Source organism: Nuphar pumila, chromosome 8, assembly GCF_984573655.1.
Source record: "Nuphar pumila chromosome 8, dmNupPumi1.hap1.1, whole genome shotgun sequence".
In the NCBI taxonomy this organism is placed as follows: domain Eukaryota; kingdom Viridiplantae; phylum Streptophyta; class Magnoliopsida; order Nymphaeales; family Nymphaeaceae; genus Nuphar; species Nuphar pumila.
The window spans coordinates 98097494-98122606 of NC_143256.1; the positions used below are offsets into that span (position 1 = coordinate 98097494).

The 25113-nt window shown below is 36.6% G+C and overlaps 1 protein-coding gene across 4 annotated transcripts in view; it reads left to right on the top strand.

The window, feature by feature from the left end:
* LOC149830032 (ASI1-immunoprecipitated protein 3-like) overlaps positions 1-25113 on the top strand; it is a 164687-nt gene that overhangs the window by 44033 nt on the left and 95541 nt on the right. For 3 of the 4 annotated variants that reach the window (XM_090016269.1, XM_090016270.1, XM_090016271.1), the window contains exons 2-3: positions 10440-10502; positions 11556-12305. In XM_090016269.1, coding sequence (XP_089872395.1) covers positions 10440-10502; positions 11556-12305 — 813 coding nt within the window. The remainder of the gene's footprint in view (positions 1-10439; positions 10503-11555; positions 12306-25113) is intronic. The other variant, XM_090016272.1, reaches the window with a different exon arrangement.

Sequence of the window (25113 nt, forward strand, 5' to 3'; positions counted from 1 at the left end):
TCGGGTTTTTGGTTGTACAGAAAAAGAAAATAAATTATGTATATATACTTATATATATACGAATGTATATATATATAAGTATATGTATATATATATATTAATATATACATAATTTAACAGCGAGCCCCTGCCCGCCAACAACAGAAAGGGAGGGGCTCAACCCCTCCTCTGCCAATAGGGAGCGCAGGGAGGGGCTCGACCCCTCCTCTGCAAAAAAAAAGAGCACAAGAAGGGGGCTCGATCCCTCCCCTACCAAGAAGGGAACACAGGGAGAGAGGGGAGGCACAACAGGGGGCTTCAACCTCCTGCTAGCCTCCCGGCGAATGAAAAGAGAGTGGGGAGGTGCGGCAGGGGGCTGCCGGCCTCCCTGCGAACACAGAAGAAAGGGGGGAGAAGGGGAAGGCACGACAGGGGGCCGCCGGCCTCCGATCGGCCCTCCGACAGCCCGAAAAGAGGAAGACGAAGAAGAAGACATACCTGGAGAGAGGGCGGGGTCGACTGTCGTGCGAGGTCGCGATTGTTGAAAATAGGGAACGGGAGGGGTCGGTTGCATTGCTGCCGAAAATCGCAAGGAGCGACAGAGGGGGAGGCATCGGCGGTGTCAGGGCTTGCCAGAAATCGCAACGAGAGAGAGAGAGAGAGAGAGAGAGAGAGAGAGAGAGAGAGAGAGAGAGAGAGAGAGAGAGAGAGAGAGAGAGAGAGAGAGATGTGAGGAGGAGAGGACGTGGGAGGCGTAGGGGTGAGGGTTTCCCCCTCACCCTTACGTGCTTTTAAAAGCACGGGAGGGCTCGAATCGGGAAACCCCAAAGGGGTTTCCCTTTTTGGCAGAGGGAGGAAGGGGGGTACTCAGCAGCGCGGGGGAGAGGGTTTAAAAGAAACCCTCGCCCCTGTGGTTTCTTAACCCTAACGGGTTGGCGGGTCTGGGTTGGATCCGGATCTGCCCCATGTTTTTGTGTGGGTTTTACACGGATTTTGTTTATTAAAAATACAAATTTATAGGCTTTTGAAATACCAAGATTATATAGTTAGATTACTATTTAAATCTGGTTCGACCTTGTTTCCGACTGTGATTATAACAGTTCAGATCATCCTGTACCTAAAGCCATATTCAGTTCAAGGTACTCGTGTAGTACCAAGGTATGTCAAATAAATAAAATCCAGATTTTCTTTTATCGTATACCAAAGCCATCAAACCCAACTGAAGAATCAAGAATCTGTCATTTTATTCGGACATAAGCTGAATGTTGACAACCCAAAACACAAGATTTCTATATATGAAAAATTTCAAGATACACATTAAACTGAACCATTATATGCCATAATCCAAGAAAATTACATTTTAACAGATCTTGATCTCATCAACATGCATAGAGTCCAGGAAACTCGCATATCAGAAAAATAATAAATAAAAAAAAAAATATATATATATATATATATATATATATATATATATATATATATATATATATATATATATATATATATATGCCCAGAACATTTAATCCCAGCAGAATTTTTTCACAGCATTAGTTCCTAAAAGAAAATTTACATTTGTAGGTTCGTCAATCCCAATCAAGATAAATGATCAAGACAGTCAAGAAGTCGAGAAATCAAAGTTTAGTAGATCAATATATTCTTTGCCCTATGCACAATAAATTTTTTTATAAAACCAAACAACAAGTATCATGTATACTCATATTAAGCAAGTATATTCAGATCCATATGCACAATTCAAAAAACTAAACAACATGTTAAATGATTTAAACCTAATATGAATGCCATAAAGAAGCAGATTCCTTGTCTGTTTTCAAAACCCATCGTGGAACCTAAAACCATACATATTTTGATGGTTTTAAAACCCACGTGCATGCTTACAGCCACACAGCTTCCTTTTGATGGTTTTAAAACCCAAAGTAAGAACAAGTGAAAAACCGATTTCTTTAAGGCCTTAAAAATCCAGCGTGAACGCTGATTTATGTTTCTTTTCAACCACAAACCATAGAACTACTTATGCTGAAAAAAAAAAAACATCCATACAACATATTCAACGATTAACAACCCCATACACATAATCAGGTGAGGCTGTTACAACAAAAAACAATACAAATTTAATTGGCCTAGCCTGCTGTACAAAAACCCCTTTATCGAAAATCGGTTTAGGTTTATTTCCCTTCCCTTAAACCCATGTTTGATTCAACATATGCCGATCTTATCTAACGGACTAAAAGAGAAACCCATACCTTGTAGATTCACGAAAAGGAGGCGTTGGAGAAGATCTCTCTCTCTCTCTCTCTTTCTCTCTATCATGATTCTGCACTTTCCTCTTTTTTTTTTTCAGTTCGGCCCTCTCTCTCTCTCTCAAAATCTGTATATATATATAGAGAGGGCTCATATGTGGTTTTATAAAACAAGAGGGGCTCCCATAGAGGGGACGTCCCTTTTGTTTTGGAAATAGAAAGCCTTCTATTTCCTTATGGAAATAGAAGTCTTTCTAGACCAAGACTCATATATATATATTATGTATATTATCTTGTTATTATCTTATCTCTAATATAAATTTAGTTTTAAAAAGAAAATTAATTTACCTTATCATACATGGATTATGGATCTTAACAACAGGTTCAAGATCCATATCACCAATGGATCATGGATCTTGGTAGTGGTTCCAAGATCCATATTACAATTGAATCATGGATCTTGGCAACGGATCCAAGATCTATATCATAAATGGATCATGGATCTTGGCAATGGGTCCAAGATCCATATCAAGATTCACTTTAACATCAACCACAATGTATATATTAATATATATGTATTATATTTTATTTTATTTTCAGACATCGAAAATATCATTATTTAAATAAAAAAAAATTATATTTATTAAATTTAAAATAGAGGCGAAATTTGTGAGATATTACACCATCTTTATGGAATGGCCAGGTTGTTTAGGGTTAAGAAGATAAGTTGTATACCTTTAAAAATTTCCTATATAGAATTATCAATTACCGTGTCAATAGTATTTGATATTTTGTAAGCCATTACTCAGATTAGGCATGTGGCTAATATGTTCAACCACTATATTTATGTTTTTAAAAGAGAAAATTTGATATTTTATTTCATGTGGATATTCTTTTGACTAAAAACAATAATGATATAATTGTCAAAAGTTCAAAACCAAGTCATGGTTACAATTTGAAGCTATGTCACATAGGTGTGGGTACGGGTGCGGGAACTTGTGTGCGAGGTTGCAGGTAGGGTAAAATAATAATAATAATAACAATAACAATAACAATAATAATAATAATAATAATAATAATAATAAATGAGTCAGAATCAGATCTAGGCCCAGATTTAGATTGGAGATAGTTAAAATAAGATCTGGACCCAGATTAAGGTATTATTTAATTGAATCAAACCTAAACCTAGACCCAGATCTGATTCAGATTGAATAAGACTTAGGTCAGGCCCAAGTTTGATTCAGATTGAATGATACCTAGGTCCAAACCCAGGTCTCATTTAGTTGAGCTAGACCTGGGTCAACACCCAGGTATTGATTTCATTTGAATTAGACTAGGTCTGATTCATGTCAAACCAAATCAACACTTGCCCCTACAGGGCTAGGCGTTAGTAACAAAATGAGAGAGAGAGAGAGAGAGAGAGAGAGAGAGAGAGAGAGAGAGAGAGAGAGAGTTACCTCACGTGATGGAGAACCTCCCCAAAGGGGACCTTGTCATGCCAATGATTTAAGCATGAGGGCGTAGTAGGAGGAGAAGCACACATGACACAACAGAGGGGGTAGCCATATCATAGGGACACACCCCTTAGGGGGCGAATTGCATGTTGACATGGCATAGGCTTGGACACGAGAAATGTTATGATTCATATAGGACACAATCAACATAGTGCCTGATACGGTAGACACGTCCAACACTGTGTTCGACACGCTTGACACAGTGTCTGACACATTCGATACAGTGTTCAAACTCCTAATACAATGTTTGACATGTTCGACATGGTATCCAACATGTTCAACATGGTGTTTGACACAACCAAAATATTTCTATAAAATATAATTTTACATATATATATATTATAAGTATATATAACATATGTATAGTCGTGTCCACGAGTCCTAATTTTGAAAATTGTCATATTGTACCAAGCGTTTCTGCGACGTGTCTCGTACCTGCATCTGTATCCGCATTTGCATCCATGTGACATAGGGAGGAGGGGTTTTTGAGATGTGCCCTAACCCCCTTTATCCATTTCTTTTACTTTTTATTTTTCAAAAAGGACTTGCTCAGTGTTGATCGAGTCCATTTTTAGACCTTTTTGACCTCAGTTGCAGGTTGACCGCACTTGGTGTGGTGGGACCTAAGTCCTGCCGCATTGGGCATCATACCTGCACCAACATCTATGTCGACATGAGTGCAGTAAGGATTAAGGAGAGTCCACGTGACATTGATTCAAAATGAAAGACATGGAGAGACATCTTATGTTCTTAGAATAAAGATTATAAGGGATAAAAAATCTAGATTATGTTTGAACGAAGAAAGATACATTGGTCATTGATTTAAAAGGTTTAGAATGAGAAGTTACAAGTCGTTAGTACTCCCATTGCTAAAATGGTGAAATTAAGCAAAAATGATTGTATGGGTGGACAAGAACATCCTTTATGCTCAAGTTGTTGAAAGCTTGATGTATGACGTGTTATGTATGACACCATATAATAGTTTTGGTTAAGGTCTACTTAGCTAGCACCGACATAATTCAGTTGGACACATTGGAAGCAGTTAGAAGAATATTTTAGTACCGAAAGGGACTTAAACGTAAAGATATGTTATTAGGTGGATGAATTTACAGTAGCATAATATTTTAATGTCAAACTTTATAAGGAACAAAGATGATGACAAATCCACCGTTGGATATATTTTATTATTTGGAAGAGTTGTAGTTTCTTTATCATGCAAGAAACAAGGCCGTGTAACACAATATATACAAGAAACAGTGTATTACTTGCATTGTTTCTACCACTTTTGCCATGTGGATACACCACTTTATTAACGATTTGAAGCTAGACATAACCTTTGTAACATGGACACTTCTAACTGTGCAATGTACCCGTCCCACACCCTCCGCACGGGTGTGACACTTGGACACAATTTCCTTTGTGTAAGGTGAAGTCAACCACACTAAGGTTCATTTTTGTTTGAAAGTGGATTCAGGTAACTCTAACCAAATTCAGTTTTATCTATATCAAGGTTGCCAAACTAGGAAGCGGAAGCAGGAAACGATACGGGAAGCGGAAGTGAGAAGCGATGCATTTTAAAATGTATAGGAAGCCAAAAGCGAGGAATAAAAAAAGAAATATAAGAATTGAATGAGAATTAAAATGAAACATAAATAAAACTAAAATAAAAGTGACTAATATTAAATTTCATGATTTTCAGAGTAGAAATTAAATTTTTAACAAAATCTAAAAATGATGACTACCCATTTAGAGAAAACACATGGAAGTGAGTGAGAGAAAACACATAAAAAACATGAAAAGTTGAGTAAGAGAACATATAAGAAGAATAGATGAAGCGTGTGGAAAACATAGAAGCATGGTGGAATCGAGGTTCTCATCAAGTTTCTGAAGCGAGGAGTATCGCGCTTCCGAAGCGTGTTTCTGGGAAACGAGCTTCACACCTATCTAAGAAGCTTCCGGTAACTCTTCTCTATATTATATATAAATACATAAATGCACACACACGCACACTTGTGTGTGTGTATCTATCTATCTATCTATATATATATATCTGCACCCTCGCACCCAAGTTCTTTGAGATTGCCTTGTCACATCCTTTGTACCTGCACCCATATCTGCATCTGCACCTGCACCTATGTGACATAGGGCATAACCACCAGGCTAGTTCAAATATATTGTCATAATCAGGTTTCTATTACCTTGATGAAGAGTGGAGAAATAATGATGAAATGTTATTATTCTCTTGATAAAATAGAAATTAATGAACTCACAATTAGTTATCTGCTTACTACTGATATGGTTTTATATCACTCTACAAAATGTATATCCGAAGAATTGTTCTCTATAGATGTGTCATACATGAGTTTAAGATATGTTTAAATCTATGCATTATTGATGGTCCAGTTGTGATCGACAAATCTAGTTAAGTGTATGAACCTCATAGCTAGATTTGAATACAATTGGAGAGCCATGAATAATGGGAGAAAACCATTCTATCATGGTTTGACTACACGGCCAGTGGGAGACATTGGGTTTGAGCTATAGGGTTGGTGATCATGGAGAGTCATCTATGGGCTCCTATGGCTACAAAAAGGAGTTATTCAAAAGTTTTAAACTTGTTTTTTATTCTTTATTAAATCATTTAACATTGAAATTACAATTTAATCTCAATTTGTTGATAAGACTAACCATAATGGGTAAGGGAATCACGCTGGACCGTTTCTATTGGGCTAACGGCAACCCAAGGGAGGCATTGATAATTTTGACACAAAATCAAACAGAAAACGTACGACTACTTAGCAAACATCTGAAAACCCCTTGAGCAAAGCTGATTCCCAGCATCATGGCATTTTCACCACCAGATTTTCAACCCTGTTTACATCCAAGGTCTCTCATACTTGTATAAGTGCTATGCTTTATCTTCCTAACCACTTCAAATAATTATAGATGTATGTATTTTCTGCTACACCTGAACTTGTAGATGTGTTTATCGTTGTTTATTTACTAAGAAACATGTTTTTGATTGAATTAATTTAACAAAAAAACTTTCTTTAATCATAGAATTTTAGTGCTATACTAGCCATTGCTTTTTGATCTCTCTAAAAGCACATGTAACTTGAAACTTGCTAATGCAGTACATGATTTCTACTCAATAAGCTACAAAGAATACATCTGCAGGTGCAGATTAAGCTAATACTTGCAAGTATGATTTTTTGAATTGGTTAATACAGTTAGGATGTACATATATATATATATATATATATATATATATATATATATATATATATATATATATAGAGAGAGAGAGAGAGAGAGAGAGAGAGAGAGAGAGAGAGAGAGAGAGAGAGAGAGAGAGAGAGAGAGAGAGAGAGCTCAGGCTCCTAGTGAGCGATTGCAGGATTGAGTCTTAAGAGTGGGCATTTTTTGCAAAAAGCAAAAGGTTAGGACCATTTACAATTTGCTCCTCCCCAACACCTTGGAATATGAGATGACATTGGGGATGACCAGAGAGAGAGAGAGAGAGAGAGAGAGAGAGAGAGAGAGAGAGAGAGAGAGAGAGAGAGAGAGAGAGAGAGAGCATGTTTATGGGGCTAGCAGATGCTGTATGTATATGGGTGCTGCAGAAACAGTTTTCCATATGTTTCGACAATATGTTTTCTTCCAAAGAATTGAACAAAAATTCTGGTCATTTTATTAGGTTTGGAGTCAATGAGGCCGATCCCATAGGAGATCTATGTTTGTGGGGTTTTGAAGAAAAGGCAAGAGATGGTGATTAGTGTCGCAATGTTGGCTCCATTTAGCCTTTATTTGGGAACTGGTAGCTGGGATGGGAGTATATGCATTTGGTAATAATATGGTGAAACTACCTTGGTGGTGGAGGTTTGTAAATTAGCAGCTGGGATGGGAGTTTATGCATTTGGGAGAGTAAGTGAAACCATCTCCCCTTTGTAATTGCTCCAAATCTGGGATTTGGTAACTACCACCTCTTAGAGGTGATTCGGTAGCTGCTGCCTTTTTAATTGCATAAACTCCATCCGACTGTCAGTTTCCAAACAGAGTCTTAGGCTGGTGGAATATGTGGAAAGACCGGAAATGCTGTATCTTCAAGGGAACTCAAATTTATGTTTCTGATTTTTTCTATTTAATCAAGAGTTGTGTTAAGCATCAAAGGGGAATGTTGTCTTGATGAACTTGATTGGCTTAGGCCTTTTTTTCATGCTTATTAGCTGTGTCCATAATTCATTGCTCCTGCTGCTGCTTTGATGTACTTCTTGCTGATATTTTGAATAATCTTTTTCTAAAAAAAGAAAATTTGTCATGTGAAGCCTCAAGCTGCATGATGCTACCCTGGAGGCAAAGCAATGATTTCTTGCATTGATGTAAAAATGTTGGAAGCAGCAAGAGGGATTTCTTTTCCATTAACAGAAAGTCATGGAAGCACACTGTTCATTTGATTCATTGTCACATCCACATCCATCAGAAAGGATATATATGTATGTGTGTGTGTGTGTGTGTGTGTGTGAGAGAGAGAGAGAGAGAGAGAGAGAGAGAGAGAGAGAGAGAGAGAGAGAGAGAGAGAGAGAGAGAGAGAGAGAGAGAGAGAGATTCATTGTCACACCCATATCCATCAGAAAAGACTAAATATATAAATACATATAATGATAGGGTTCTCCAAGAGCACCTACACCATCTAGTTGCAACTAAGTTTTTTTATGATTTTTTGCCAATCAAATACTACAGATTTCATCTACATGCATTTCTTAGTAAAAGAACAAGTTTTAGATTGTGATTATTTGTGATGTACGTGTCAGTCTTTTAAGATCTTGAAAATTCAATGGCCTACATTGTGTCGAAATTTCATGACTTAAAAAAACCTAATCATGTTCAAGGGATGATTGCTATCAAAGAAACTATGCTGCATATGTTATGAGGTCTGATTGAGAAGACGCACTGTAGACCCATGGTTTCTACTTAGGTGGGTGTAAGTACTTTTGGAGCACCCTATCATCACTGTGTGAGTGTGTGTAGTAGGCTTGATATTCGGTTAGGATGCCATGAGGTACGAGTGATTTTTTTTCGTGAATCTAACCACGCTGATGTAATCTACATGGTTTGGTTAGTTGGAATTGGCTCTTGGATCATCTCATTACGATGTGTAGGTAGGTTTCTGGTCAAAAATCAATGGCCTACCATGTACCAAAAATTTTCAGCTTGCAGAATCGTACTTATTCTTCTAAAAAACATGATAAAAAGGCCGATTCCTAACATTTGAACCATGTTGAACACATCTATGGGTTCCAATTCAGTCTACATGACTCACACCTATGATTTTCAGCTCATTTGGGTGGTTAAGTTGCCATGACCAAATATTACCCAATATATATAGGGTAAATATCTGGTACTAGTGAAGGTACAGAGAACTATAGGGTAGAAATGCCGTTATTTTTTTAAATGTTTATGTGTTCTATGCGGTATATTTAGTAGGAAATGATTTTTGAATCACATGATTGTAGGTTTTAAAGGGATTAAAATAGCAATGGCCTACAATGTGCCAAAACTTCATAACTCAAAAAATGTGTTCTTAAGTTGGAAAACATGATCCAAGGTCCAATCCTCAGCAACAAGCCATGCTGAACACATGTTTGTGGTTACATTAAGTTGATACAGTTTGCACCTATAGTTTCTAGCTCATGAGTTCCAGATCTTCATTAGCGCCAAATATTTTCCCTTATATAATTGTCTATTTATTTAGTTATGAGTAATGCATAGGTCCTTAACAGGCTTATCTCCTAAACCATCCTAAATGGCTTAAAAAAGCATGTGTAAGTGTTTACTTGGTATGAGCTTAGGAATGTAATTTTCTATAATTTACTTATTAAAACATGTTATTTATATGGGTCACTTTTCATGTTTAGATGCATTTTTAGAGTAATAAAAAAATCAATGGCTCATATTGCTCTAAAATTTGATGATAAAATAAATTTCTGGTCAAATTAATTTGATTCAAAGCACCACTTTTAGTAAATAAACAATGCTAAACACATCTGTAGGTTCAGATTTAGCAAAAAACACCCATAACTGTATCTTTATGAAGTGTTTATATTCTAGAGCATTTATGAGCTAATCATTTTCCATATATACATATATACATAAAGAAACTCTCAAATGGCCTTTTATTTCTTTAGTGTATGTTTGCATGCCAATATGTGTTTGTTTCTGTAGTTCTTTTTGGTGTGTGAATCCTCGAGGTACATCATGCAACCCTTGTGGCAAGGCACTGGCTTCTTGCATTGGCTTCAAATGCTATAAGACAGCAAGAGAGATGCTTTCTGTTTGAGGGCTCAGGTCACAAAAAATAAGTCAGTGAAGCATACTCTTCATTTGATTCATTGGCATCTCACCAACCCACATACATCAGAAAAAAAGAAACTCTAAAACTGCCCTTTATTTCCGTATATCAGTTTCACTTATCATTGTACAATCATATTGTTGAAGAAATTGCCAAGGATTATTAGAACCATTCACGAGGTCTTAGGCAATTGTTAAGTTTTGAAGGTTGAAACTACAAATGTAGTTCTGTTTATTCATGGAGGGAATTCTTTGGTAAAGCTTTTTAATGTCCTTAGATAAGCTTGTTAGGTTGTTTATTGCTTTTCATTATTGTCATTTCTTTTTTATTTTCTTATAGGAGGATCCTGTACTTTTAACTCCTGAAGTGGCAAATGTGAAGCCTTATGTTGCAATAATTAAGGTAAGTGTGTTTTATCTGCTCCTTTGGATTGCATCAAACACTATCATTTATTTGGTTTCTTATGGATCAGCTGTTGACCACATAAATAGTAGTTGAGATCATATAAGAGTATGATATATTCACATAAGTGTAACGATTTTTGTGCTTAATTGGTTCATTATGTTATTCTTTGCTGAGCTTGCCTTATTTTTCGTAATAGTAACTTCTTCCTTTCTCTTCAGAGCAAGGCACTGGAAAATTTAGTTCTATTTTGCATGGTACTGGTTGAAAAAGGTGACTATAAAGAAATAGATCCAAGAGAGCAATAAGTTCACACAATCAGTACTTCAACACACACAAGGCCACCAAAGGCAAATAGCAAATAGATCACCAAGGGCACACACTCACAGGCCACAGTGGGCACAAGAGAGCACAATATAAAAATTAATAATTTTATTAACAAAGAATGTTCAAGAGCAAGCATACTTTAAATGGGGTCTAACCCCAATATATACACAAGAGGGAGGGGGATTAGCCATTAGACTAGACCTAACAGCTGGAATTCCAACCAAACCTTTGGAATTAAGTTGTTCCAATTATGAAATGCAAGCAAGGAACCAAAATGATGCTAAGTTGCTAACAGGAAATTTTTAATAATTCTGGGCAAAATTTGAAATTTCATTGGTGTATGGATAGTCAACATCAGCATAGATGTAGATGGGTGGATGCAAATGTAGAACAAGTCAGACTTTCTAGAAGAAAAAACTGCACAAACTTAAGCCCAAAGAATCAATTCTTCTTGCTTTGACTCCATTGAAGACATGCACATGCACACACAAACACGTTTTGTATGTATGCACATGTATTGACTTGATATATATGATCTGCAAAGATACTTGCAGTCTTTTAGTTTCTGCTTCTAGCTTTGTGGTTCAAATGCTGCCGTTAGGAGGAATTGTGTCAACGATGACACTAGAGAATGCCCTTTAATCTTATCAAATGCACAATAAAACCTTTTGTTGTCTTCCTTGTATGGTATGGTTGCTTTCATTTTCCCTCCACTTTTGGTTCTAGGATATTACACAGGCAAGGGATGGGAGTATGGATGTACTAGGACAGTGGTTTTATCGCCCTGAGGAAGCGGACAAAAAAGGTGGAGGAAGCTGGCAGGCATGTGATACACGGGAGCTGTTTTATAGCTTCCACCGTGATGAGGTGCCTGCTGAAGCTGTTATGCACAAATGTGTGGTGCATTTTGTTCCATTAGGAAAGCAGCTACCACTTCGTTCAGTACATCCAGGTTTTATTGTGCAAAAAGTGTATGACACAGTTGAAAAAAAACTCTGGAAGCTTACTGATAAGGATTATGAAGATAGTAAGCAGCACGAAATTGATCTGCTTGTTCAGAAAACTCGAGAACGCTTAGGAGAGCTTCCTCACTTGGAAGTTGAAGAGGGTTCTGTTGATCAGGATGATCATTTTTCAACCAGGAGAAATCTCCGGAGGAAACAGATTTCTTCCATTAATGTTTCTAGGGACGATGACACAGCTAGATCTGATCAGTTCATGAAAGCAGAAACTCCGGGAAGCTGTACAAATGAAGCTTCTGAGTTTTATATAATTTTATCAAACTTCAAAGCACTTACTGGAGATAGTTATCGTGATAAGTCATTAGAGAAGCTGCTTCAAGCAATTTACTCTGTACGTGACACAAAGGAGCAGATAGACAATACAGCTAAGGCTGGGGCTGTTTCTAATAGCCATGGTGGTCTGTCAGCTAAGACCATGGATACATCAAATGGATCTCAAGAGAAAACTCAAAAGGTCAGGCTTTACCTTCCATCTAAATGTTCTCTGTAGTTTTTTATCATGTTACTTTGTATCTAAAAAGAATTTCTTTCCAATCGTTGTGGCTGTCAAGTCATTGTATTATATTGCTTTCATATCATATTCCATTCTGTAGTGTGTGGCATCTTTTGGTATATCTTCCTCTTTCACTGTAATATGTATAATTTTTATGCATCTTTCAATCATATCGAAGTTAATTATAGACATGTCACATGGGTGCGGGTGCGGCGATGTGGCACTTTAAAAAAACTTGGGTGCGGGGTGCGGGGGGCAAAAATATAAACAATATATATATATATATATATATATATAATTTTTAAGTTTTAACAGTTAACAAGTTAACGACAGTAACACTAATAAAATAAAAAACAATTATCGTAATATCATCAAATCAATTCATCATGCATGCATGCATGCATGCATGCAATAAATCAAATTAACAATCTACAATTCTATTCTACATCATAAAAACTAACACCACAATTAAATCAACCTAAATATATTATAGAAACAAAATTTTTTTGCCCTAATCCTCCTCTCCTCAGCCCATTTCATCGGCCGTTTTTTTTTCAAAGTCCAAAAGTTGAACATATATGACCCTGGGTGCGTTGACCGCACCGAGGGTCGGGTTGACCACACCGGGTGCCGCACGCGCACCCGCATCACGTCGACACGGGTGCGGCACCTGGTTGGCCGAATCCCTGTGACATAGTAGACAAGTTTTTTCACTGCTGAGGCCTGCAAGAGTAAATGAAGAATGTACGTATACAATAAGAATGAAAAGACATGGATATCTATAATAGAACCAGAAGATACAAACTACAGTTATTATACTATGTAAGCTTATGGTCATCTGTGCTGATATGCATACCTTGAGACTTTTAAGGCTAATGGAGGCAAAGTGAACTTCAGGCCTGTCTGTGGGTGAGGTTTAGGTTGAACTTACATCCTTGACCTTTTTTTTGCTAGTTCATTGATGTTTATGTGGTCAGAGATACCCCTATCAGATGCTAAAGTGACTTTTATATTCATCTAGAGGGAAATAGTCCATCTATCTCGCCATATCTTTTGTTGGGGTTGAAACTAACAAACTCCTAAACTGTATATTTTGTATGAAAAGGGCATTTCTTCACAGGGTGGGGAGGAGGCGAATAAGTTGTTTCTTTTCTTTTTTCCTTATCTTTTTGTGCTTTCTTTTTTTGTTGATTCTTCTTATGAAGTGGTTGTGGTTTTATTGTATTTTATTTTCTTGTTACATTATGTACGTAATCTTAGTTCTTGGTTCTTGACTTTATGTTTTGATTTATTTTTTGTTAGAGTTATTTTGTGTAGAATCACTTGAAAATAAAATAATTTCCTCTGAAAAGTTTCTTATTTATTTATTTGTTTGTTATTCATTTTTATTTTTAAGTTTTGTTAATTTTTGTGGGTTTCTTTTTTTGAAATAGATGTTTTTTATCTTTATGAGATTATTTTTGCATTCTTGATTTTGGCTCTTATTTTAAGGTTTAAGTTTGTTATAGCTGGTGTTTTTTTGAGAGAAATAAAATTCATTAAAAAAAAAGTACGTGACAAGGGGTGACCCATACAAAGGACTTCCCAGTACAAATTTTTCAGGATAAGGGAAGGCACATTCTCCATTCTAGTGATGCTGCTCCAGGAAGTATCATTCTGGCCATTTTTTTCACGTTTCAAGCCAATAGGTCTCTACGTATTAGTCAATCAATGCTATCTGGATTGAAGACTTCCCTTTGAAGATTCCCTGATTCCTATCAAGCCATATGAAGCGTCCCGGTCTCAAATGATGCCTTAGGCAGCTTTGCAGAATTAAGATTCAGTGAGATGTCTGTCCAGGCACATTTGTAAATGGACAAAACCACATAATATGTGTTGTAGTGTCCTTTTATCCAAGTGGTAGAAGTAGCACCAACTCACTAGATGTGTTCCTTTCTTCTTCAAGTGATCTTGGGTATTGATTTTCCCTGTGCACGCCAGGCAAAAGTTTTATCCTTGGGGGTGTTAAGATATACATATATATATATATATATATATATATGTATATGTATATATATACATATGCATATAAGTATATGTATATATATACATATACATATACATATATGTATATGTACTCAACTATAAACCGAAATACCCATCAAGGGTATTTTGGTCCTTTTAATGTAAAAGGCGTCGGCCCATTAGGGGCTGACAACCTGCTTTTTTTTTGTGTATTTTTCACTTTTTATTTTTTGAGTTTTATTGGGAGCAGCTCCAAAGTAACTGTTGGAGCTGCTCCCAGCCCAACAGTCACTTTGGGCTGCTCCCTTTGTGGCCCTTGTATTATAAATAGGCCATATGGCCTCGTGTATTTCTTAACTCTTTCTCTGGAGTGTTAACATGCAATAACAATTTATTAGACCCTTGTGTGGGTGATGTGTTGATTCAATCAAGCATTCTACTTGATTGAAGGTGTATTCTTGCATATGTATTGGATTCAATCCACTTCATTACATGGTATCAAAGCTTTGGTGTTCCAAAGGGTGCTTGTTAGAAGAAAGATCGTGATCAAGAGGAGGATCGTGGACTTGGCAAAATTCAACAAAATTCCGATTGTTACATCGGGAAACAATTCATCTCCAAAAAGTCTTGTATTGCACTCTTTCTCTTCTTTTCTTTTCTCTTATTGTAAATAGAGAATGGGAGGAAAGTGATAGTCTTCATTCCCACGCCTAAATGACACCAACTATGTGATGTGGGCATCCATGGTAAAACATAAAATATGGGAAAAAGGGCTTTGGGGGTTGGTTGACGGCACCAAAAATGAGCTTAAACTCATCCTTGAAAAAATTGAGAATGAAAAAGAAGTTGCGCTTCAAGGAGAGGAAATGGCTAAATCCGTTTCTGAATATGAGAAAAGATGGAAGGAATAGAGGATGGGTTATTCCAAAATTATTGGATGACTCATCAATGGTGTGAACATTCAAAGTGTTCTAGTTTGACGAAGTTTGACTTCGCTAGTAATGCTTGGAAATATCTTAAAGACATGTATAGTCTTAAGGATATTGTGCATATGTGTAACGTCCAAAACAAAGTAAGGACCATGACTCAAGGGGAGATGAGCATAAGGAAGTATTACAATGTACTCTCTCTCATTTGGGATGAATTGACCCTTCTTGAGTCAAACTGGCATTGCCCATAAGATGTTTAGCTCCGCAAAAATCAAATCAAAGTGGAGCATTTCTATCAATTCATAAATGGGCTTAGGTTCGAATTTGAAGGAACTAAATCCGCTCTCATTCATAGAAGAGGGGTCCCCTCCATAGTTGAAACACTTAAAGAATTAACTATGGAAGAAAATAGATTGAAAAGATCATCCACTTCTAAGAATGAAGAATTCGTGCTTGCTATGTCAAAGCTCGAAAATCATACCGAGTTATAAACCACCTCATTTTTGTAAGAAATGAGAATGGTAGAAACCCCAACAACTATGAAAAAAGGGGTGATGATGATTCTAAAAAAGGTGAAAAAATTATTTGCTGCCATTGCTATGAACTGGGACACATCAAACCTTTTTGTCCCAAAAGAAAGGAGGATTATAAAGAAGACAAAAGAGTAGCTTCGGTTGAAAGGAGTGAAGTGGATGAATCCAAATGCATCGGTTCACTCTCTAGCTCAACTAATGGAGGCGTTGCAATTTATGCTTAAAGCTCGAGATTCTTCTTATTCAGGAGCGGCCATATCTACAAGTGACAACCATGGTAAGACTTCTTGGATCTTAGACTCCGGTGCTTCATTTCATATAACCCCTAATGAGTCCATATTGACCGAATGCAAGTTTAATTCAAATGATTCTTGTGTTTCAACTGCTGATGGCACTTCTTTGAAAATCAAAAGTTTTGATATTTATTAAAAACACCTATCTTTCACATACAAAATATTAGAGTAGTGCCAAAATTAAATTTAAATCTTTTATTAGTTTCTTAAATTGTGGACTATGGTTGCAAAATAGTTTTTTCATAAAAGAGACTCGCCATCTAATGATTGTCTAATACAGGATCTCCAGTTCGGGAAGCCGATTGGGCAAGGCCATAGAAGAGGAGACCTCTATGTTGTGGACAATCTAGAATTGCCAAAACAACTTTTTTGTAATTTTGTGGAAAAGAAAAATATAGAAATTTGGCACAAAAGAGTAAGACATCCTAGTGTGACCAAATTACAATTGTTTCCATTTTTTTTAAATTGTAAAGAAAAAAATTTTATATGTGAAAAATTGCATTCTTGGTAAAACGAAGTCTTTACCTTTTGGAACAAGACACCTTATAACTAAGAATCCATTTGAATTAGTACATTTGGATGTATGGGGACCCGCACAAATCGTATCCAAAGGAGGCGTTTCCTATTATGTTGTGTTTGTAGATGATTATAGTAGACACTCTTGGATATTCTTTTTAAAACACAAATCAGAAGAATTTGATTGTTTTAAAAAATGTAATAGTTATATAAAGAATCAATTTAAAACCAATATTCAAATCTTTAGAACTGATTCCGCAGGAGAATTTGTGTCAAAAGAATTTGAAAATTATCTTGGCTTAAATAGAATTATACATAAAAAATCGTGTCCGTGCATCCCTCAACAAAATGGACTTGTCGAAAGGAAGCATAAACACATTATTGAGACCACTAGAACACTTCTAGTATCTAGAAATGTTCCAAAAGATTTTTGGGTCGAAGTCGTACTTATGACGATCTATTTAATAAATAGAATGCCTTCAAAAAATATTGAAAATATCTTTCCTATTGAAAAACTTTGTAAAATGTCTCATGAATATAAAAGGTTAAGGGTCTTCGGGTGCAAATGTTTTGTTCTTACCAGCAAGAATGATACTCTCCCCTAAAGCCATTCCTTGTGTGTTTCTGGGCTATGCCGAAAACAAAAAAGGATATAGGTGTTATGACATTGAAAGAAACGAATTGTATGTTTATCGAAATGTTACATTTCTTGAAAATAAAAAAGGTTTTACCAAAGAAAATATCCAAGAGAGTTGTGATTCTTCGTTCCTCTTTGACCTAGTCAATGATAAGTGTGAAAATATTCATGAGAACCAAGACATGCACAAGACAAATGAGAATGTTAGTAGGAATCTTGACAATGTAGACCTATCTCACAATAATTTACAAACCTATGCTCGATGTATCGAAGATCACCCACCATGCGCTTTAGAAAGATACTCTCAAAGTCAAGAAGAAGATTCTTTTAGCTTTAGAAAATCCATAAGAATTTCAAGAGCTTCTAGTAGATTTGTATCATATGATTCCTTTGAACCAAAGTATAGATCTTGCCTAATGGCCATTGACTCATATTCTTAACCTCAATCATATCATGAGGCTAAACATCGTCAAGAATGGGTTAAGGCCATGAACGATGAGTTGTGATTATTCGTTCCTCTTTGATCTAGTCAGTGACAAGATTGAAAATATTCATGAGAGTCAAAACATTCACGTAACAAATGAAAATGGGAATAGGAGTCTTGACAATGTGGACCTATCTCATGATAATTTATAAACTTATACTCGTCGTACTTAAGATAACCCACAAAGTGCTTTAGAAAGATATTCTCAATACCAAGAAGAAGACCCTTCTAACCTTAGAAAATCCATAAGAATTTTGAAAGCTCCTAGTAGATTTGTATCATATGATTCCTTTAAACCTAGGTTTAGATCTTGCCTAATGGCCATTCACTCGTATTTCGAACCTCAATCATATCATGAGGCTAAACACCAACATGAATGGATTGAGGTCATGAATGATGAGTTGGAAGCATTAGAAAAGACAAAAACTTGGGAAATCTAAACCTTATCTAAAGGAAGAAAAAGTATAGGGTGCAGATGGGTTTACAAGGTAAAAACTAAGTACGACGGAATATTAGAAAGATATAAGGCTGGGTTAGTAGCCAAGTGATATAGTCAAGAATATGAGATTGACTATGATGAGACATTGCTCCAGTTGCTCGCATGACTACTATGAGAACTCGCATTGCTATAGCATTGATTAGAAAGTGACCCATATTTCAAATGGACGTTAAGAATGCATTTCTAAACGGCAACCTAGATGAAGAAGTATACATGGATCCTCTTCCTGGTTTGTCTTTAGCACATGAAAAAACTTTCTGATTACGTACGGCCTTGTATGGCCTAAAGCAAACTCCAAAAGCTTGGTACGATAGGTTCAGTGATGTGATGACGAAACTTTATTTTAAATCTTGCTTTAGCGATACTCATTGTTTGTTAAGTCTTCTAATGCTGGAATGATGATTCTATTGTTATATGTAGATGATATGATAATCGCAGGAGATGATAAGAGGGAGTTAACCATAACAAAGATGTGCTTAAAGCCAACTTTGATATGACAGATCTTGGGTTTTTACAATATTTTCTCGGAATAGAAGTTGCTTACTCAAATCGTGGTTATTTTTTGTTACAGACAAAATACGCAACTGAGATCATTGAAAGATCATGACTCTCAGATGAAAAATTGGTCGATACTTCGAAAGTCATATTTGCCAAGATGAAGACAGATGATTGAGAGCCTTTGCAAGATCCAACGCCCTACATACAGATGATTGCGGCTTTGTCTTATCTTTTTATTACCCGTCCTTATATATCTCATGTTATTTATTCTGCTAGTCAATTTCAGCATGTTCCCACTACCGTGCATATGAGTGCTTTAATGAAAATTGTTAAATATATTAAAAAATCTACTAATTTTGTTTTGTTTTTATCATCTTCCTCCTCACTAGAAGTCATTGCATATTTAGATTCTGATTGGGAAGGGGATGCCAATGATAGACGCTCAACCACTAGTTTATGTGTATTTATAGGTGACTCTAATTTCATGGCGATGCAAAAAATAACAGAAAGTGTCACTCTCCTCCATTGAAGTTGAGTATCAAGCCATGACGACCTCTACATCTGAGTTAGTATGGCCGAGACAACTTTTCGAAGACTTGGGGGTTCATATTACAGAACCTTAAAAATTGTGCTGTGACAACAAGAGCATTGTATACATTGCAAGCAATCATACATTTCATGAGAGGACGAAACACATTGAGATGGATTGCCACTACGTTCGTGAAGAATTCCTGCGGAAGACTATCACACTGCCTTATGTTCCATCAGAGTATCAACTCACGGATTTCTTCACCAAAGCGTTACCGTCACACAAATTTCATTTCCTACTTGGAAAACTCTCGGTAGTTGTACCATGAGTTTGAGGGGAGGTGTTAAGATTTACGTATATGTATATGTATATGTATACATATACATATACATATACTTATATGTATATTTACTCAACTGTAAACCGAAATACCCTTAAAGGGTATTTTGGTGCTTTTACTGTAATAGGCATCAACCCATTAGGGGCTGACAACCTAAGTTTTTTTTTTGCTTTTTTGTATTTTTCACTTCTTATTTTTTGAGTTTTAGTGGGATCAGCTCCAAAGTAGCTGTTGATATGCAATAACAATTTATTAGACCCTTGTGTGGGTGATGTGTTGATTCAATCAAGCATTCTACTTGATTGAAGGTGTGTTCTTGCATGTGTATTGGATTCTATCCACTTCATTGAAGGGGGATGGGCCCAAAGGTCAAGTAGTCCTCTTTGGCAAAGGCTCCACACGCAGAAAAAAGTTGTGGTGAAGGAGTGAATACTTTGCAGTTCCAAAAGCAAGAGTACTCTTCATCCATTGGATGATATGAACATAATGAAATGCAACAACTCCAGTCCAAAATTGATATAAAAATAGAAAATCATTGTATATTTTCTTTTTATTTTTGTCTATTTGTGAAATCTACTTCTATTGTTTATGCATACTCAGTTTTTGGTTCAACGTTGTGGAAAACCATGATTAATTAGATATACATATGTAATCATTATAATTGAAAAATCATTTTAAAATTGAAATATGTGTTGAGACTGGTGTTATTTGGATACGGGTCTGGGATTCAGATACGGGTCTGGGCCTCCGATTCATACTTATACATATTTTCCATGGGTTGTCTATTGTATTTGGGTCTGATGTTATATTCCAGATCCGACCCATATTTTATTCTAATATATTAGGGCACGATGGTGAGTCGTTAAACACACAATCACCAATTGACGCCCCTTTTACATCGTCTCATCTTCTTCCTCTGCACACACATAGTCTGGTGTGAGTATCAAAGCAGGATCTCATCTGATATTTATCCAAGGGCGTGAAGTTGATCCCGGAAGGCGTGTCTATAGAGATCAACCTTCGAACTCCAGGTTACGGTGATTCTGGCTTTTCTTCTAATCTTCTCATCAACTCCCTCTTTTCTAATCATTCTTTCTCCTTTCTAATCATTTCTTTCTCTTCTTAGATCTCAACAAATCTAAATTTAATCTCGGATTTGCGTCTTTCAATTTCAGATCTGCGTCTTTGTTTTCAGATATGCATCTTCTATTTCTCGGTTTCAACCATCAGTTTTCTCTCAGATCTGATTGTCCCATGAGATTTGCCTTAGTGTTGGCTTTTTGAAATCTGACCCCTTTATCAGATCTATATTCTCTTCTAAGCACGAACCCCATTTTTTTTAAATCTGTGACATTTAAAAACATATCTATATCCTCTTCTGGAATTGATAGCTAGTCTGATAGAATTTTGTGCACATCAGAATTATTCTTGTGCAGTTCTTTAACCCCAACACAAAAAAAACAAACAAAAAAAGGGGTTAACATATCAACTTTTAAATCTTTATTGGACGTACCTTTTCGCGTCTGCGCAGTATTTTTTTGTTGGAAGTCTGAATAGTGATTCATCGTAAAAAAAAAAATGAAGAATAGATAGACTGCTACATCAGACTGTTGTGTTAGACTGATACGTCAGACTGCTAATTTCAAACTATTCTTTGCTTTGCTTTTGCCCCCTTTCCCATTTTTGCTTCATTTATGGATTCTCCTTCTCTTTCATCGAGTTTTCTTGGTCAACTTATATATGAAAAACTATATATGAAAAACTCAACAATTCCAATTACCTAACCTGGAAGAGGCAAATTTTGCCTTTCATTAGGAGTTTAGATCTCTCTGGACACCTTGATGGAACAATTCATGCCCCACCAGAATTTGTTTTGCAAGAGGAACGAGATGATAAAGGGGAGATTTCCAGTAAGTTGATTCGCAACTCAGATTTTGTAGCGTGGAAGAGAAAAGATCATGCAATTGTGGCTTACATTACCTCTACTCTGTCTCAGGAGGTATTAGTGGCCCTTCCAGATGAGTGCTTGGACATGGAACTATGGCAGACATTGGCCCATACATACTCCCAGATCTCAGAGGCCAGAATTTTATATTTGAAAAGAGAGTTCCAACTTTTGAGAAAAGACTCTTTATCTGTCACATAATATATGAATAAAGTCGAGATTATTACAGACCAGTTAGCCATGGTGGGTTGCGAAATTTCTGATAGAGATAAAGTTCAACCGACATACTTGGCTCTGATTATCACATGCTAGTCACATCTCTTCTGTGTCTACCTTCGTTGCCTAATTTTGAAGATCTACGAGCAAAGCTACTACAGTACGAAGTTTCCATCAGAGGTGAGGAGATGGCCTCCAATTCGACCAACCATGATGTTCTAGTCACAAGTTTTATGTCAGGCAGGGGATGTGGCGGTTTTCGAGGAGGACGTGGATAGGGACGAAATGGCCAAGGGGGCCATGGACTGCTGCCCACCTTTAGTATGAAACATCATTACCTTTCAGGAAACCAGAGTTCCAGGAATGTACCCACTTGTTTTAAATGCAACAAAAGAGGGCATATTAAGGCAAATTGTTGGTTCAATCCGCAGAACAAAGGTAAATTTAATGGCACTGGGACTTCTGCACGAGGAAAGTCAGGGGAAGGGCCTAAGGATGATGAAAAGGATAATGTGAAGAATCTCCTAATATCTGCACTTTCATGACTGAGCTTCAAACAAAGTGAGCAAGGGACTTAGTACATTGATTTCGGGGCTGCCGCACATGTGATAGGTGATTTTGGTAAGATTTCGAAACCTGTTCCTTATCGTGGGAAATACAATATTAAAACTGGCGATGGTGCTCTCCGTCCTATCTCTCATGTCGGAAATGTTTTCCTCTCATTACTTAATTCTTCCGTGATTTTATTTAATGTTTATCATTCTCGCAGTATTGTTAAAAATATTGTTCCGTTTCTAAACTTGTGGATGATACTAATTCTTCTGTCGAATTTACTCCTTCTGTTTGTGTCAAGGATCTTCTCACGAAGAGGACGCTCGTTGAAGGAGAACGACAGGAAAATATGTATGTCCTCAATGAAGCTTTTTTTGTTCGTGATGATTCCTCCAACACATCAAACACTCAACCAGTTTTGCCATCGTTGTCTAAAAATGTTTTTAGTCTTTCTCAGTGTAATAAGCCAGAAATCTGGCATCGTCGCTTAGCTCATTGTAATCATTCTTTTGTTTAGAAACTTGTGTCAAAAGGGCTTGTCCTGAAGTTCAGTTTGCATCTTGAGTCCGATGTTTCACTTTGTTCTAGTTGCCAATTATGTAAGAGTCATGCTATTCCTTTTAATTCAATAAATCAAAGAGCTTTCCATCCTTTTGAAATTATTTATTCTGATGTTTGGGGACCTGCTCCTTAATCTTCTTTATCTGGAAGTCGTTATTATGTCACCTTCATAGATAGCTATTCCAGATATACGTGGATCCATTTTATGAAACACAAGTCTAAGGTGTTTAAGCTGTTTCGCTCATTTCATGCCCTAGTTTGCAATCAATTTTCATCTACAATTCACCATTTCCAATGTGATGGTGGGGGAAAGTATTTATCAAAAGAATTCACTGAATTTCTTCAAGATAACAGAATAAGTCATCGTATATCTTGTCCACACACACCTCAACAAAATGGTGTAGCGGAAAGAAACCATCGTCATATTGTGGAAAGTGCACTCGGCATGCTACACGATAGCCATATTCTTCTCAATTTATGGACGGAAGCCTTTTATTTAGTTGCTTATATCATAAATCGCCGGCCAATGAAGCTCCTAGAAAACCAATCTCTCTATTTTATATTATTTGGAGTCTATCCTGATTACAATGAATTACGGGTGTTTGGCTGGGTGTGTTATGCTCATATTGACAGTTCTCAGCGTAATAAGTTTCAGGATAAAGCGTGCAAATGTAAATTTGTGGGATATGCAGACCAATACAAAGGATATCGTTGCTATGATCCCATCACTCATCGCATCAGGGTCTCGTGACACATTTTCGATGAGACTATTGCTGGAGATTTAATGAGTGCAGATGGCCACAATCAAGAGGTTGAAGGATACCAACCATGGCTTGCAACTGAACTATTCGATCATATAGGAGCACAACAACAACAACAACAACTACGCCTTCATCCCAAAACAATTGGGGTCGGCGATATGAACCAAAAAAGAAAATCATTCTGGGTCCTCCACATGAATCCTTCTCCTCCAATCATTTCTATTCAATGCCATGTCCTCGGTGAGGTTCAAAGCATTCATATCCTTTCCTATCATCTCCATCCAAGTATTCTTAGGCCTACCCCGACCTCTTTTAACTAATATGTTTTGCCATTTCTCTATCCTTCTAACTGGAGCATCATGTAGGAGCACACAGTGTGAAAATCTCTATAAAAAGAGATTTTGTGTATAAACACAAAGCAAGAAGCACAAAGTGCACAAGGGAAAACTCTCACAAGTGCACAAAGGTACGAATACAAATGCACAAGAGCATAAAAAATATCAACTTTAATATATTGGGTCCCAAGAGGGGCTTTACAAAAGCATAGAAAAACCTAAAGGGCATCACCCCTATATCATAAGGCCTTGGAGTCAGGGGGGGGCTCCAATACACACGTTGGAGCCCCTTCAACGTGTGTATTCTAACTGTTAGAGGGGGCTCCAACATGTGCATTGAGAGCCCCCTCATGTCACATCAATAAAAAAAAGACAAAAAAGAAAAATACAACAATAGAAAATGTAAAAAATCTACAATCATATTCTCAAGTGAGAATATGCGTAAAATATGTGAATTTACATAAATACTCTTATTGGGTTTGAGATATATATTTATATATACTTAGATATATATATATATATATATGTATATGTATCTTTCTATATATATAAAAGAGAATACATTTTAACACCCCCCTCAAACTTAAGGTGTCACAACCGAAAGTTTGCCAAGAAGGAAGTTAAATCTTGGAGAGCACAACACCTTGGTGAATAAGTCTGCCAGTTGATATTCTGATGTAACATACGGAAGGTCAATGGTTCTTCTTAAATATTCTTCACGAACATAGTGGCAGTCCATCTCGATATGCTTCGTGCGCTCATGAAATATGTGATTTTTGGCAATGTAGGTTGCACTATTATTATCACAACATAATTTTGTGGGCCCTTGAACTTGGATATTCATTTCTTTCAATAAGCTGCGAATCCATGCGAATCCAAACTATCTCCATGGTGGTAGATGCCATGGCTCTATACTCAACTTTGGTGGATGACAACGATACTTTCTGCTGCTTCTTGCATCTCCAAGAAATTAATGATTCACCTAAAAAAATACAAAAACCAGTGGTGGAGTGACGGTTATTTGGGTCACCTCCCCAATCAGAGTCAGTATAAGTAATTAAGCTTAATTCATAAGAAGAAGATAAAAATACTCCCTTGCTTACTGTACCCTTTATGTATCTGATGATGCGAAGGATG